The 16,871-nt window shown below is 40.6% G+C and overlaps 1 protein-coding gene across 1 annotated transcript; it reads right to left on the reverse strand.

Moving 5' to 3' along the window:
• Positions 1-1,042: 1,042 nt before the first annotated feature.
• Positions 1,043-16,617, reverse strand: LOC308513906 (uncharacterized protein; the record flags this gene model as incomplete). The annotated part of the gene is made up of 4 exons (XM_081083976.1): positions 1,043-2,014; positions 5,399-5,511; positions 7,095-7,102; positions 15,686-16,617. The coding sequence occupies 4 exons, from the start codon at positions 16,615-16,617 to the stop codon at positions 1,043-1,045; spliced, it is 2,025 nt and encodes a 674-aa protein (XP_080940102.1).
• Between the last annotated feature and the right edge of the window lie 254 nt (positions 16,618-16,871).

Here is a 16,871-nt window from a genome sequence, read left to right on the forward strand (position 1 = left end):
AACCTGAAAACAATAAAATGACTTTTTAACTATTTAATGTCAAGAATTTCAATTATTTGGTCCAAGGTCCCTACATGACTGTTACCTGTTTTTCTACCACTCCCCCTCTTTTCTAAGTCTGTACTTTTTTCCCCACACTATATCTGGATTTGATCTTCAGTAGTCAGTCTATGCTAAGCAATCAAATGCCTAGAAGGTCTTTCCCAAATTATGAGCTCTTGATATTTTGATGAATTCTCTTAATCTCTAACATTCTTCTTAAATCAAGGGACAATGTAAGTCTGAATATTGGAGAACTTATTTAGCCAAGATTTAGTTATCCTACCCCTAAATTCAGGCTTATTCTCCTTCAGTTTATGACTTATTAACATCAATGTTAATGTTAGTGGAAGCCATCCAGCACTTGGAAGTCCTATTTTTCCCCCTCATATTTCACATGCAGTTGTCTTCCAGAAAGGCCAGTAGAAACATTTTATTTTTGTGTGTGGGTAAATTGGCTTAAAGAAAAAATATAATTATTTTCACTGATTTTGAAATTGCCCTATTAGCATCTTCTCATTCCTGAAAAATGGACATTTTAAAATGAGAAGAGCTCTGGAATCACACTTTTCTATGAGATCACTTTTAAAGCATCAGTAAAGAATCTTCAGTTACTTTTGTGTAATCAGAGGCTAGATATTGAAGTATTCTCTATAAGTGAGAAATGGTCTCGGGGCATTTATACTCCACACCATAAGAAGGCTTTATGGCCAGACATACAACTTTATTCATTTGCATTTTCTTTTTATGACATTGAGTATGTTGAGAATCTAGTCTCTAAAATGTGCATTTGTTGAAGAAATCATTCAGAATGAAATAAACTTAAACAAAAGAGAAATAAAGAGCTTGATTTTGGCTTTTGCATTATAAGGGACAAAGGTTCTTAGGGGCAGAATAGCTTGATGAATCTCAGAATAAGAAGAAACCATTTATTTGGCAAATTAATGAATGTCACTCATGGGTTAGATTTAAACTTAATAACCTCAAAAACATTAATCATCTCTTACTTCTTTGTGAGAAATACAATCCATTTTACTGTGTCTTTGAAGGCATCTTTCACTTGTTTGTTTCGAAGGGTATAAATGAATGGATTAAGCAAAGGGGCAACTGAAGTGGTGAGCACAGACACCACTTTATTTATGGCCACTCCCTCCTTCGCTGAAGGTTTGATGTAGATGAAGATGCAGCTGCCATAGGTGAGGGAAACCACAATCATATGAGAAGAGCAGGTAGAAAAGGCTTTTTTCCTTTGCTGGGCAGAAGGGAACCTTAGAATGGTCTTGATGATGTATGTGTAGGAAAGCACTACACACACTAAGGTAATGATAAGAGTCAGCACGGCAAAACTCAAAACAATTCTCTCTAGTACCGCTGTGTCCGAACAGGTTATTTGTAAAATAGGGGAGGTATCACAGCCAAAATGATCAATCACGTTCGAATCGCAGAATTCCAGCTGGAGGCCCATGCTTAGAGGGGGGAGGATAATCAACAGGGCAGCACACCAGCAGCAGAGGACGAGCGTAGTGCAGACTCGGTTGTTCATGATGGTTGTGTAACGCAGGGGCTTACAAATGGCCACGTAACGGTCATAGGACATGGCGGCAAGGAGAAAAAACTCTGTTGCTCCAAAGAGGACAACAAAAAATATTTGGGTGGCACAAGCGTTGTAGGTAATCTTATTATCTCCAGTTATCATAGTATACAGGAATCTGGGAATACAGACGGTGGTGAATGAAACTTCTAAGAAAGAGAAATTTCGGAGGAAAAAGTACATGGGGGTTTTCAGGTGGGAATCCAAAAGTGTGAGGGTGATGATGGTGACGTTCCCAGACACACTCAACATGTAGGTGAGAAACAAAAATACAAAAAGCAGAACTTGTAGTTTTGGGTCATCGGTCAGTCCCAGCAAGATGAATGTTGTTATTGCTGTATAATTTTTCATCACTGCCTTGTGCCAAGTCAGATGTAATTCCACCTGAAGAGAGAAGTGTCATAAGAAGCTAGCGGTGGAATGTAAATGAAAACTCCCCAACAAGCTAGCTCACTTTATTCTTTTGCCTAATAAGCAATTTGTTAACACAGTGCCCTTACATTTTATTAAGAGGCAGATATAGGAAATATCTAGTACAGATCTAATGCTTATAATTCTCTGATTAGAAAGCACATGTAGGAAGATGTCAAATAAAAACAACACAAAACAAAAGGACATAAATCACGCTTCTGTTTTGCAATTCGTCAACAATATTGCCTTGTAGTACAGATTTTGTCTTTATCATGAAGGAAATTGTCATTTTTGAGGTTTTTTCCTCCCATCCTTGTTTTTCTTTGCTTTTCCACACCATACTGAAATGTTCCACTTTCAAAACCAAGAACGATCTGTTAATGAGTATTTTTGTGTTTTAAAATAAATCTTTTTTTAGAGCAATATAAGGATCACAGTAAAATTGAGGGGAAGATACGGAGAGTTCCCATATTCCTCCTGCTGTCACACATGCACAGCCTTTCCCACCAGCAATAGCCTCCTGCCATGTGGTCCACTTGTTACAACGAATAAATCTACATTGACACATCAAAGTCCATAGATTACATTATGGTTTACCTTGGTGTTGTCCATTCTATGGGTTTGGACAAAGTTTTAATCAGTATTTTCCGTTAATCATCTTATGTTGTTATGCTAAATGTTAACAGCAGCACATCCATTTAAAAGTGTTAGTTCAACTCTTTGTAATTCAAATTATCTCTGGATTGAGAAATAAAAAGTTTAAAATACAGATATACCTGTGTTTTCTTTAGCCTATATTTAGGCAAATGAAAGTATGCCTAAGCCAGTTTTGGGACTGCTTACACAGTGGGTTTCCTGAAGTGGTATGAAGAAATGTTCTGAAACCTGAATATAAACCACCATCAGTCCTGTTCTGGAGCTTTGGGTCATGGCCGGAGCCCAGAGGGACTGATCTGTGGCTGTCCTCTCTTCGGCAGCCTGGTCACTCCTGTGCTTTTCGCAGCACTCAGCCATCAGAATCTGCCTCAGGATAGATCTTAGTGACTTTGAATAACTGCTGCTGCTCCCCTCCTCAAATCAACTCCCCCACTAATTTACCAACCAGCTACGTTCTCTGAGTTAAGAAAACAACAACACATTTTTACTGATTTTAGAGAGAGGAAGGGAGAGGGAGAGAGAGATAGAAATATCAATGATGAGAGAGAACCATCCACCGGCTGCCTCCTGCACGCTCCCTGCTGGGGATCAAGCCTGAAAGCCTGGCATGTGCCCTGACTGGGAATTGAGCTGTTACCTTCTAGTTAATGGGTTGACGCTCAACCACCGAGTCATCCCCGCAGGGCTGTTCTCTGGGTTTTGATACGTTAACTTGCTGAAGCAACATCCAGGAACAAATGGACACACCTGAGTCAATCTTTGTAAACAAATTATAAAGGACCCTATTGCACTTTCTGGTATTCTCATTGTATATATCGCCGTCCATTTCAGTGCTTCCCAGGAGTTTTAAGCCTTCCTGGTACTTTTAAGTTACATTTTTTCAGGAATCCCATAGAGGCTCAGGAAATTCCCCCCTTTCATGGCAAAACTTACCCTCATTGAGATTCATATTTCAAGCAACTACTCTCAGGTATCCATCTGTAAAAGAAGACCTGGTAAGTGCATTCTCACTGGGCATATCAGTAGTTCATACTAACTCAATCCATTGGCCTATAATATGTCTCTGTGTTTTATTAGGGAGGATTAATTGTGAAACAGGAAAATTTAGGCTTAGCTCAAGGGTTTATAGGGAAACACTACACACTTCTACATATCAGGCAAAACTAATCTCTTATGTGTATAAGCAATTGTACCCAATGTGTGTGTTATATAAAATGTAAAAATACATTAGGCTACTCTTATTTCTTATTGCTCAAATAAATAATCTACATTTATTCATTACAAATATTTAAAAAGCATCTATTATTTAAAAAGTACAATATCAGAAATCCCGCACATAATTTCACTCATATGAGGAATTATAAAACTGAAAGCAACAAATGAACAAACAAACAAACAAGCACAGACTCATAGACTCAGACAACAGTGATTACCAGAGGAAAGGGGGGTTGGGGTAGTAAAGGGGGTCATATATATGGTGACAGAAGATGATTTGACTTTGGGTCAAATCACAATGCAATATGAAGATCATGTGTCATAGGAATGTACACTTGAAACCTATCTAATCTTATTAACCAATGTCACCCAATAAATTTAATAAAAAGAAAGAAAAAAACAAAAGCTCTCAGGCTATCCCAGTAGGAAATGACATTTCATTTTAGTGCACGTTCAGTGACGTGGTAACACCAGAAAGCAGTGAAAATGCAACGTTGAACTTTGGATGACTACTTCCTGATCACTCCTTGGCAATCATTCTTAGTTATCTTAGTAGCTGTTCATATTTTCCTATGTGCACTCAGTTTCTCTAGGTTCTTTTCTTTTTACTAAAGTTGTCAATGTCATCTGTCACCATAAGCTGAGTTGGCAAAGTGCATTGCTCAGAGGTCACAAATATGATTTTGGAACAGAGAAAACCTTCCCTTAGCTCATGGGTAAAATACTTACCATATACTTGTCAGAGGAAGACTCAAAGACCAAATTAAACGGTAGGTCAGGTTTATGACTGCCCTCCTAATTTTCCTCTCTCCCATTGTAGAAGAATTAAATCCTTGTACTGGCTACTGGCATTGTTAACTCCAGCTCCCCCTGTCCTATGAAGTTCCTAGAATCTAAAATTATCCCCTGCTTCTCTTATCAAAGCCCTTGTTCTTCTGTATTGGTAGGAAAGACAGGTGAACTCAATCATTATAGCATTTTCAAGATCATTAATTTAATGTTTTAAAATGGCTAATGTAATATGTGTGAATCTTTAGCAACATTGTGTTTTAATTCACGAAGCTTGTTAAATAAACACTACTTGCAGTAATAGAATTAAACCTGTGGTGGCAGATCCTTTGGATACATAAAACTGCTTCAGATGAAATCAAACAACTTTAAACAAATTGCTAACCTTTACCAGCAATCATAGTGACGTTCTCTTATATTGGGAAAGTTTTCCTGGGAGAACGAGTTATTTATTTATTTTGAGTTTGGATCAATTAAAGTTTGAAATAATTTCATTACATAAATAATAAATTTCACCACTTCCCTCCCATAAGTAGTGTTTTTAATTAACATTCATCGGTAGGCCTTGATGATTTCACCTGTGCAAAACTACTTACTCTTGGTTCAGGTTAGGGAGTGGGGGAGTGATTGAGATTCATTTCTTCCTTTCATTGACTTACTATTGAGTTAATTAAAATATATTTGGGAGACTCTGACCTTAGCTTTGTTTGGAACAAACCTCATTCTGTCTTCATTTGGGTCAGGCTGCCCGTGGACTGGATAGTTGAGATTTAAGAAGAGTGAATGCTGTGCCTCCAATGCCGTACTCCCTGCCAAAAAGAAAAAAAAAGGCAAAAAGTACTTAAGTAGCAGATGGAAAATAAGATGAGGTTCCCTGCTAGATAATTTATAAGCTGATATCATTTTATGTCTAGGACACCAGTGGACATTATTGGGTGGTGAGGTCTTTTCCATCACCTTTTATTATTCTGTCTCACTTCCTCAACTAGTAGTTACGATTGGCTCGTTCAAAGGCTAAAGTGATTATGGCAGCAAATTCTAATTTTATATTCCCTGAGAATAACAACATACCAGAATGATTGTTAAATCCTTTTCTTTAGTACCAGTTATTATGAACTGAATTCCAGATTTTAAAACTGACGGTATCCATCCTCTGCCTATGTTTAGAGAATTAGGAAAAATATGTCTCGACAACTATACACTTACTTTTCTTTAAAAAAATAATACATCTTTTATTGATTTCAGAGAGAAAGGGAGAGGGAGAGAGAGATAGAAACATCAATGATGAGAGAGAATAATTGATAGGCAGTCTCCCACACACCGCACAGTGGGGATCTAGCCTGCAACCTGGGCATGTGCTCTACTGGGAATCGAACCATGACCTCTTGGTTCAGAGGTTGATGCTCAACCACTGAGCCACGCTGGCCGGGCTATATACTTACTTTTCTTACAGTTCTGTACGAGGCCTTTGATGGAACCACAATTTGAGGAACATTCAGTTTGTGAGTTTCATGTGTACTCCCGATCTCACATCCCACGTATTTCCACACCCAGTCTCACCCTCCACACAAGCATATTTGTGTGTTTGAGTGTGTGTGTGTGAGTGTGTGTGTGTGTGCGTGTGTGCATGCGCGTGCGTACACGAGAAGGAACTCTCCTAGATTTGTTATATCTGATATAATTGAGCCCAGCTTCAGCCTCCTCTTCCCTCACCAAGTCTAAATGCCACCTGTTACCAGATTTCTCAGTTACTCTGTTCAAAGGAAGAAAAGAGTGGTGCAGCGATAAGGAAGGTTTCTCTCTATTTTTGTCAGAGGGGCATCTCTGAATCTCCTGGGCAGAGGCAGGCTTCCCTGCAAATTGTATTACAGCAACATTTCTTTTATATGTTTAGTCTGCTACCAATGCACAGGGAACATGGGAGTGAACAGCAAAATAGTCCTTGGTGACCCTGTTTCAAAAGTTACTAATGAACTGCTGGTAGTTTAATCAGCAGTGTGAAAACACACGTAGCAATGGGAACAATGTCCTCAGAGACATGGAAGGTGGGCTGGTGTCATCTGAATTCCATTTTGATTTCTTTGTTGAATCTTTATAATTCTCCTAGAATTAGACACTCTATTTGGCACTTTATACATATAACATATAACTTATCTTTGATGTAAATCTTAGGTAAAGTAAAAAAAAAGACCCCAAACTATCTTCATTTTACAGACGAGGAGACTGAGGAGCAGAGGGATGACTGGGCAGAATGCCCTTTGGAGCGGTGCACGTTTTGAACAAAAATGGACCTGAACACAGAAGTCCTGATTCTTTCTCCATGCTATCCTAGCTACTTGTCTCAATATTTCAGAGGCTTACCAGTACTCAAATAGCAAATGGTTTCATTTACATGTTGGTCTAAAGAACAAAATAGACCAATAAACAAAATAGAAGCAGACTCAGAGAACTGATTGACAGTTGCCAGAAGGGAGGGGGCTTGAAAGAGGTGAAGGTTAAGAAGTATAAATTGGCAGTTACAAAATAGTCACAGGGATGTAAAATAAGGCAGAGGGAATATAGTCAATAATCCTATCTAATAAAAGAGAAACATGGTAATTGGCGTATGACCGCTACCCTTCCCATTGGCTAATCAGCGAGATATGCAAATTAACTGCCAGCCAAGATGGCGGCCGGCAGCCAGGCAGCTTGAAACTAACATGAGGCTTGCTTGCTTCAGTGACGGAGGACTCCAACGTTCCCCGCCTGCCTTGCCGGCCTCTGAGCCTGCAGTTTGAAACACAGTTACAAATATAGAAGCTAAACAAAACCACAGAAACCTGCTTTCAGTGAGCCGGGATCTCAGAGCTGGAGTTGATACAGAGTTTCAATTATAGAACCGAAACAAACCAGATACCTTCTTTCAGCAGCGGAGGCCTAAGAGCTGGAGCCTCAGAGCTAAAGCTGGCCCAGAATAAAAAGAAAAAAAAGAAAAAAAGGAGCGGTTGGGAGCTTCCATCACCCGCCAGCCTGAAAACAGCCCTCAGCCCCTCACCCAGACTGGCCAGGCACCCCAGTGGGGACCCCCACCCTGAAGGGTGTGTGAACAGCTGCAAACAGCCATCATCCCCTCACCCAGGCTGGCCAGGCACCCCAGTGGGGACCCCCACCCTGATCCAGGACATCCTTCAGGGCAAACAAGCCAGCCCCAACCTGTGCACCAGGCCTCTATTCTATATAGTAAAAGGGTAATATGCCTCCCAGCACTGGGATCAGCGTGACAGGGGGCAGCATCCAAACCCCCTGATCGCCCTGTGGCTCTGTGTGTGACAGGTGGCGGGGCCACAACCTCCCTATCCGCCCTGCTCTGTTCGTGACAGGGGAAGGCGCCCCAACACCCTGATCAGCCCTGCTCTGTGCCTAATAGGGGGGAGCTCCCCAACCCCCGATCACCCTGCGGCTCTGTGTGTGACAGGGTGCAGCACCCCAACCCCCCCCCCCCCTCATGGGCCCTGTTCTATGTGTGATGGGGTAGAGTCATAACCTCCCCATCGGCCCTGCCCTGAGTGTGACAGTGGCGGCGCCCCAACCCCCTGATTGACCCTGCTCTGTGGGTGATAGAGAGAGGCGCCTAAACCCCCTGATCCGCCCTGCTCTGTGTCTGACAGGGGGCGGTGCCCCAACTCCCTTATCGGCCCTACTCTGTCAGTGACAGGGGGGAGCTCCTCAACCCCTTGATGGGCCCTGCTCTGTGCGTGACAGGGGGGAGCTCCCCAACCCCCTGATCGACCCTGCTCTGTGGGTGACAGGGGGTGGTGCCGCAACCTCCCCATTGACCCTGCCTTGAGTGTGACAGGGGGCGGTGCCCCAACCCCCCAATCGGCCCTACCCTGAGCATGACTGAGGGTGGCATCGCAACCTCCCGATCCGCCCTGCTCTGTGCATGACAGGGGGTGGCGCCCCAACTCCCCAACGGCCCTCTCTGAGCCTGACCAGGGGCTGCACCTAGGGATTGGGCCTGCCCTCTGCCACCCGGGAGCAGGCCTAAGCCAGCAGGTCGTTATCTCCCGAGGGGTCCCAGACTGTGAGAGGGCACAGGGCGGGCTGAGGTACTCCCCTCCCCCCCCGAGTGCACAAATTTTTGTGCACCGGGCCTCTAGTCCTATATAATAAAAGGCTAGTTATGCAAATTGTCCCCTTGGGAGTTTAACTGCTTGCTATGATGTGTGCTGACCACCAGGGGGCGGTGCAAATTGAAGGAAGGCCCCGGCCAGCAGCTGGAAGGCCCTGATTGGCCCTGATCGCCAGGCAGGCCTAGGGATCCTACCCATGCACGAATTTCATGCACTGGGCCTCCAGTGTTATGATAATGATGTATGATGCCAGTTAGGTACTGGAAATATCAAGGAGAACACTATGTGAATATGATTGTCTAACTCACTAAACCAATACAAAATAAAATTGAGAGAAAAAAATAAATTTCAACTTGATGCTCTTCCAGTGCTGCCTGGCCTGTGTTTTCATCCTTTCTCCTTCTCTTTATGACTTTTCAGGTGGACAATGAAACTGCTTTTGGTATTGGAAGCAGTGGAGCATTTTGCATCTCAAGCACTGAATAAAAAATTGCCTGGTTCCAGGATGGTTTCCTTTTTGCTATGGCTTATTACTGTTCAATGACCCTGAAAAAAACTTTTTCTTTGACTATCTCTACTGTTATTTCTGGATATTCTTACTCTGCTGCTTATGTTGATCCTGGCATCAAATGGTAGAGCAGAGGGTGTTCCTACCTCTACTGAAGAAGATGCCTCTGTTGTCCCTGCACTCTGCCCACTCAGTACTCTACTGAGGTTTCTCACACTGCCTAGCCTGCCACATCATGCCTTTTTGTCATTCCCTATTGGCAGGAAGTGATTGATAATTTTCCCTGGCAGGGGGTAGGCTGGGGAGGAAGAAGATATCTCTCTGTATTTACAGTAAATTTTTGAAGAACATCCTGATGGACTATGACAGAGACTGGTAATTTCCTGTCTGGTATTTTTCTTTCCTTGTCCATAGCAACTGAATCCCAGTTTTATACTTGGTGCAAAATGCCCAGGTAAAAATCTACCCAGCCTCCTTTACAAATGATATGGGTGTGTGACTAAGATTATGGCCAATGACATATGTTACAGTTACTTAAATCATTATTATTACTATAGAGCCATAAATTTCCTTAAAAATACTGCTTTTGTTGCATCCCACAAATTATTATATTTTCTTCCAATTATGATGTTTCTCAATGAATTTTAATTTTTTAAGAAGAATTTATTTATTTTCTACTGAATTTATTGGGGGTGACATTGGTTAATAAAATTATATAGGTTTCAGGTATAGAATTCTATAATACATCATCTGTATATCATATTGTGTGTTTACCACCTCAAGTTAAGTCTCCTTCCATCACCATTTATCCCCCCTTTACCCTCTTGTACCTCCTCCCACTTCCTTTTCCCTCTAGTAATCACCATGCTATAGTCTGTGTCTATGAGGTTGTTTTTTTTCTTAATACCTTCACCTTTTTCATCCAGTCCCACAGCCCCCCTCCCTTCTAATAGCTGTCAGTCTGTTTTTATCTATGAGTCTGTTTCTATTTTGTTTGTTCATTTATTTTGTTTATTAGATTCCACACATGAGTGACATCATATGGTACTTATCTTTCTCTGACTGGCTCATTTCACTTAGCATAATGCTCTCCAGGCCTATCTATGCTGTGGCAAAGGGTAAGATTTCCTTCTTTTTTACGGCCAACTAGTATTCCATTGTGTAAATACTGTATACCATAGCTTTTTTAATCTACTCATCCACTGATGGATACTTGGGCTGCTTCCAAATCTTGGCTATTGTAAACAACCCTGCAATAAACATAGGGGTGCATAATTCTTTCTAATTTAATTCCATTTGGCCAGATAGCACACTTTGTATAATTTGAATTGTGTAAAATTTAACAAGGCTGTTTTTAGAGTCCTGAATATTCTTTAGCTTGGCGAATATTATTTGTGAGCCTTAGAATAATTCTCTTTGTTCTTGGAGTGTTCTATACATGCCAGATCATGTTGATAGATTGTTGTCTTCTGTGTGCTTAGTGAATTTTGGGCAATGATTCAATCAAATATTGAGATAGGCATGTTGAACTTTTTTTTTTTTTTTTTTACTATACTTTTGGGTGTTTCTTTTCTTCTTGCAATTTTATCAGTTTTTTGTTACATGTATTTTGAAGGTCTTTGTTATATGCATAAGCAGTTAGGTTTCTTAAGAATAGACCCCTTTGCCATTGAAAAATGACACTTTTTATCCCAATAATATTTTTTGCTCTAGTCTACTTTGTCTGATGTTAATACGGCTAGTCCAACATTTTATTAGTGTTATCATTGTGTGTATATATTTTTTAGAGTGTTATCTTTTTTATTCTCTGATAAACTAAAAGTCCATTTCTAGATGTTTCTCTTGGTATGCCTCATTTGTTTTATTAGTAAGCAAAGACCTTTTTAAGGTGCCTTCACCTAGTCCTCAGACTCAGATCCATTTTCATTTTGACTAATATGAAAGTAACGAAGTTCATACGTCTCCTTGTCAGATGCAACCACATGAAGCCAATCACGAAGAGTAACCTTCTTAAGGTATTTCTTGGTGAGATATTTCAAGTAATCTTTTAGAGAATTGCTTCTCAGGAGCAACTGTGATTTTATTCTTTTTCTTTCTATAATCCAAGTTGTTTTTTAAAAAATTTTATTTTATTGTTTAAAGTAATACAAATAGTAGTACATATGTCTCCTTTTTTCCCCCCATTGACCTCCCCCAGCCTCCCCTACCCGCTGGTACATGCCCTCACCCACCATGCCCAGTGTTTTGCGTCCATTGGTTATGCTCATATGCATGCATACAAGTCCTTCGGTTGATCTCTTACCCCTCCCCCACCCCCGGCCCTCCCCTGCCTTCCTGCTGTAGTTTGACAGCTTCTTTGCCTCTGTATCTATTTTTTGTTCATCAGTTTATAATGTTCTTTACATTCCACAAATGAGTGAGATCATGTGGTATTTACTTTCATTGACTGGCTTATTTCACTTAGCATAATGCTCTCCAGTTCCATCCATGCTGTTGCAAATGGTAAGAATTCCTTCTTTTTTACAGCAGCATAGTATTCCATTGTGTAGATGTACCACAGTTTTCTAATCCACTCATCTGCTGATGGGCAGTTAGGCTGTTAAAAATCTTAGCTATTGTAAATTGTGCTGCTATGAAGATAGGGGTGAATACATCCTTTCTGATTGGTGTTTCTGTTTTCTTGGGATATATTCCTAGAAGTGGCATTACTGGGTCAAATGGCAGTTCCATTTTTAATTGTTTGAGGAAATGCCATACTGTTTTCCACAGTGGCTACACCAGTCTGCATTCCCACCAGCAGTGAAGGAGGGTTCCTTTTTCTCCCCATCCTCTCAAGCACTTACCATTTGTTGATTTGTTGATGATAGCCATTCTGGCAGGTGTGAGATGGTACCTCATTGTCATTTTGATTTGCATCTCTCGGATGATTAGTGACTTTGAGTATGTTTTCATATGTCTCTGGGCTTTCTGTATGTCCTCTTTAGAAAGTGTCTATTTAGGTCCTTTGCCCATTTTTTTGATTGGATTATTTCTCTTCTTTTTGTTAAGTTGAATGAGTTCCCTGTAAATGTTGGAGATTAAAATCTTAATGGAGATAACATTGGCAAATATGTTCTCCCATGAAGTGGGCTTTCTTGTTGTTTTGTTGATGGTTTCTTTTGCTGTGCAGAAGCTTTTTATTTTGATGTAGTCCCATTTGTTTATTTTCTCCTTAGTTTCCATTGCCCTAGGAGTTGTATTGGCTTTAGTGTAAAAGTACCTTTTTTTTTTTTTTATCCCTTTAAAGAATATTGTTCCCCCACCCTGATGCTGCTGCCACTTCTGCAGCCTGTACTTCTGTAGCTCCAGCTGCTACGATAAATACTTGGGGAGTTTAAATAATTATTTCCCATATTTTCTCTTTCTGAGTAGACTAACAATATGAAATCTTAAATATAAGAATAGATCTTAAAAACAGAAACAAAAAAAATCCCTATAGTAAATGAATGAGTAAAAAGTTGGCCTGGGACATGAGCCTTAGAATCTTATCTCACACTAACCCAGCACAGCAAATGCGTTATGAGTGACACAAAGCCCAGACAGCAGAGACAGATGATTCCCTATGTTCATAAAATGGTGAAGTGCAAATTAAGTCCCCCAAAGATAAGAAAGCAAGCAAAGAACATCAATCAGTAACCAAGTTATTTTACAGACAGACGAGAACTTCCACTAGCTAAGAGTTTCTAGTGGCTGATGCCTTGAGAGGGAGAGCAGGAAGGGTCCCCAAGATTAAGAATTCTTGGCAGCTGCTGGGAAGTCCCTGCAATCCCTGCCATGTGTTCAGCCTGCCACAAGTAGCTGGGGCCCCTAGCAAAGAGAAATATGGCCCGTCTTTAAACAAATTAAACCAAACAATGAAGACACAAAACAACAATTAACAGAAACACCCATATACGATATTTACAGGAGTGCATAACACACAGGCAAGACTTAATAAATCAGAGTTCTTTCCATGGATCTTTCAGAAGATGTCTTATAGTGCCTGGGACTTACAGCCAGAATGCGGCCCAGAGGGCTCCCAGGTGGGGTTGCCAGTGAACACCCACAAACAGCCTGTTGTTCACAGATCTCATCATATTCTGCCCTCCATCATAGATATTGACTGGTGTCCAAAGTTGTTTTGGCCAAAATCTGCCAGTCCCGAGGCATCATATGGTAATTTTCAGACAAGGCATTAAGGAGTCCTTTTGTAAATAGACTGTTAGCCCCATTTTCCCTAATACTTTTCCTTATTTCTTTAAAGGTATTAAAGGAGAGTGGTTCATGTATCTGACTACCTTGCTGATCTTGCATAACTGGGAAAGCCAAAAGCTCTCCTTCTAACATAGCTTGCCTGACACATGATCCCATAACTGAGGATCTAGTTGATGAGCCTTCCCACACTGGAGGCGGAGGATTGGGAAAGGTTCCTTTGATGATGGGGTCTTAGATATTATAGGCTCTACAGGCTCTACTTCATGAGGAAGGGGCAGTGATAAATCCTCCTGGTGTTCTGTAGGCTTTTGATCCTCAATATGAAGTGGGCATAGTGCAGCTCGAACAAGAGCCCACATAGTTAAAGATGATAAGGGCACTCGTTTTCCCTGGGCCTGATTTCTCTTTAATTCTTGCCCACTTGTTCCCAGAGATTAAGGTCTAGTGTTCCAGCATCAGGGAACCAAGGATTATAAATTATAACAGTCTGTAACAGGCTCATTAATTGTTCTGTAACAGAGGCACCACCTGCTTTTAGTAACTGTTTAAGCACTGTGATATATTGCTGTTATTCTGTGAATAGCTCTTGGCCCCGTTGTGAAACAATCCCCTAGAACCATGGTCGGCAAACTGCGACTTGTGAGCCACATGTGGCTCTTTGGCCCCTTGAGTGTGGCTCTTCCTAAGCCTTAGGAGTACCCTAATTAAGTTAATAACAATGTACCTACCTATATAGTTTAAGTTTAAAAAATTTGGCTCTCAAAAGAAATTTCAATTGTTGTACTGTTGATATTTCGCTCTGTTGACTAATGAGTTTGCCGACCCCTGCCCTAGAACTTGGAAATCTCAAGCAGGCTCCAATGACTTACTGCACAGTTACTTTCATTTTCTTATCCTTCATTTTCGAGGTTTCTGACATGTCTCGTTGTGTTCCTCCTTACATGGGACACCACTTGCTGATGCTGATCAGCAGAACCTGAGCTATAGATGAATGATTACTCTGACACACGTTTCTGTGAAAGAGAGGACTAAGGGACTGCTTGGCTATAGGAACCAAACAGCCCCGTTTGCCTGCCTCCTCAGGCTTTTATTGTAACAACAGCTTGAACTGAAATTAACTATTCGATACTATCAGTAAGGTAAGCATCCTTGAGAAAACACATGCGTCTGCAGTGTCCTTTAAGCAAGGACATCTAAAGACTAAACATAAAGATTCCAGTAAAACACCCAGGGGCTTTGTTTGGAAAAGTCAAGGCAGGGGCAGCCGCCTTCGGCCAGTTCCCCCTGGGGTCTCCTGACCCTTTGGAGATTCCTTCTTACAAACTTTCCAACAAAGTTCTGTGCTTCCCACAGAAAGTAATAAAAAGAAAAAGAAAAAGAAAAAAAGAGAAAGTAATACAGACGTACACTGTCCAACCCCCATTGATCTCTTCCAGTCTTCCCCCACCCTCTACCTTGGGCCTTCACCACTCTATTGTCTGTGTCCATGGGTTATGCATATATGGATATAAATTCTTTGGTTAATCTCTTCTCACCCACCCACCCCCACCTTCCTTCTGAGATTGATCAGTTTGTTCTATGTTTCTATGTCTCTGGATCTGTTTTGTTCATCAGTTTATTTTGTTCTTTAGATTCCACATATGGGTGAGATCATGTGATACTGTCTTTCTCTGACTGGTTTATTTTGCTTAGTATGATACTCTCCAGGTCCCTCCATGCTGTCTCAAAGGGTAAGCAATATTTTGATGGGAAGACTGGAAGAACACTTTAAATCAATTATTTTCTTTCAAGTTGAAGAAAATAAAAAACAACTGTTTATTTCCTTGTTTGATTTGTATTTGTTTTAGTTTTCTTCATTTCAACTTTATAGATTAGAAGTAACATCAGGCTTACACTCACTAGAAAATTATTATCATCTCTTCTGATTGGGATCTTATCCTGAAAAAGGTTTGCTTGCAGGAGGATTAAAGGAGTGAACTCACATGGTGGAGGGCGTTCATTCTGGGTGCAATTAATGTTTGAGAAAGTTAATGTGAATAGGGATCAGATCAAAAAGAGACAAACAGATTTGTAACTTAATGGCTTATAATTAGCTTGATATTTTATTTTTTTACTTGAACATTCTCTTACTTGTTTGAGACCAATGCAATATTTTTGAATGAGTCACTGAAAGCTTGTCTCACTTGTTTGTTTCTCAGAGTGTAAATGAATGGGTTCAACACAGGAGCGATGGATGTCATTAGCACTGTCACACCCTTATTAATAGTCACCGATTCCTTGGCTGAAGGTTTGATATAGATGAAAATACAGCTTCCGTAAGTGAGTGAAACCACAATCATATGGGAAGAACAGGTGGAAAAGGCCCTTTTCCTTTGTTGGGCAGAGCGCAATCTTAGAATGGTCTTAATGATGTAAATGTAGGACAAAACAACACACACAAGGGTCAGAATGAAGGTCAGCACAGCACAGACAATAACCAGCTGCTCGATGAGCCATGTGTCTGAGCATGAAATCTTCAACAAAGGAGATACATCACAGACAAAATAATCAATGACATTTGAATCACAGAATTTCAAATTTAGGAACAAAGTAAATGGTGGGAGTATGACCAACAAGCCAGCCATCCAACAACAGAGGACAAGGCTCTTGCAGACCCTGCTGCTCATGATGGTCGCATAATGCAGGGGCCTGCAGATGGCCACGTAGCGGTCATAGGACATCACAGCCAACAGAAAAAATTCAGTTACTCCAAACACGTCAGTAAAAAACAATTGAACAACACAAGTATTGTATGTAATTGATTTGTCACCCGTTGCTATGCTGTACAAATATCTAGGGATACAAGCAGATGTAAATGAAATTTCTAACAAGGCAAAATTCTGTAGGAAAAAGTACATGGGTGTTTTAAGGTGGGAGTCCACTAAAGTGAGGGATATGATGGTCAGATTCCCAGTTATACTCAACATGTAAGTGAGAAATAGAAAAGTAAAAATTGGAACCTGAAGTTGAGGGTCATCTGTCAGTCCCAAGAGTATGAAAGTTGTTATTGTGTGGTTTTTCATTACTGAACTTTATTTAATTTCATGTAAAGTTTAGAGATATTCTATTTGAATAGGGTGGTATCAAAGCCAGATAAAGATAAACAGTGACTACTAGCAAACTAATTCACATGCAGTTTCTGCTATAAATTAATAGTTGATATTGCCAACATTCTGGTGGGCCTTGCTACTTAATTGCTTATTTTATTTATTGTTTTGGCAGTTTTGTGATAGATTTTAAAACATATTTTAAATAAAAAAATTGTTTTAGCACTGTT

Source organism: Myotis nattereri (assembly GCF_964212035.1).
Source record: "Myotis nattereri genome assembly, chromosome: 2".
Lineage (NCBI taxonomy): Eukaryota > Metazoa > Chordata > Mammalia > Chiroptera > Vespertilionidae > Myotis > Myotis nattereri.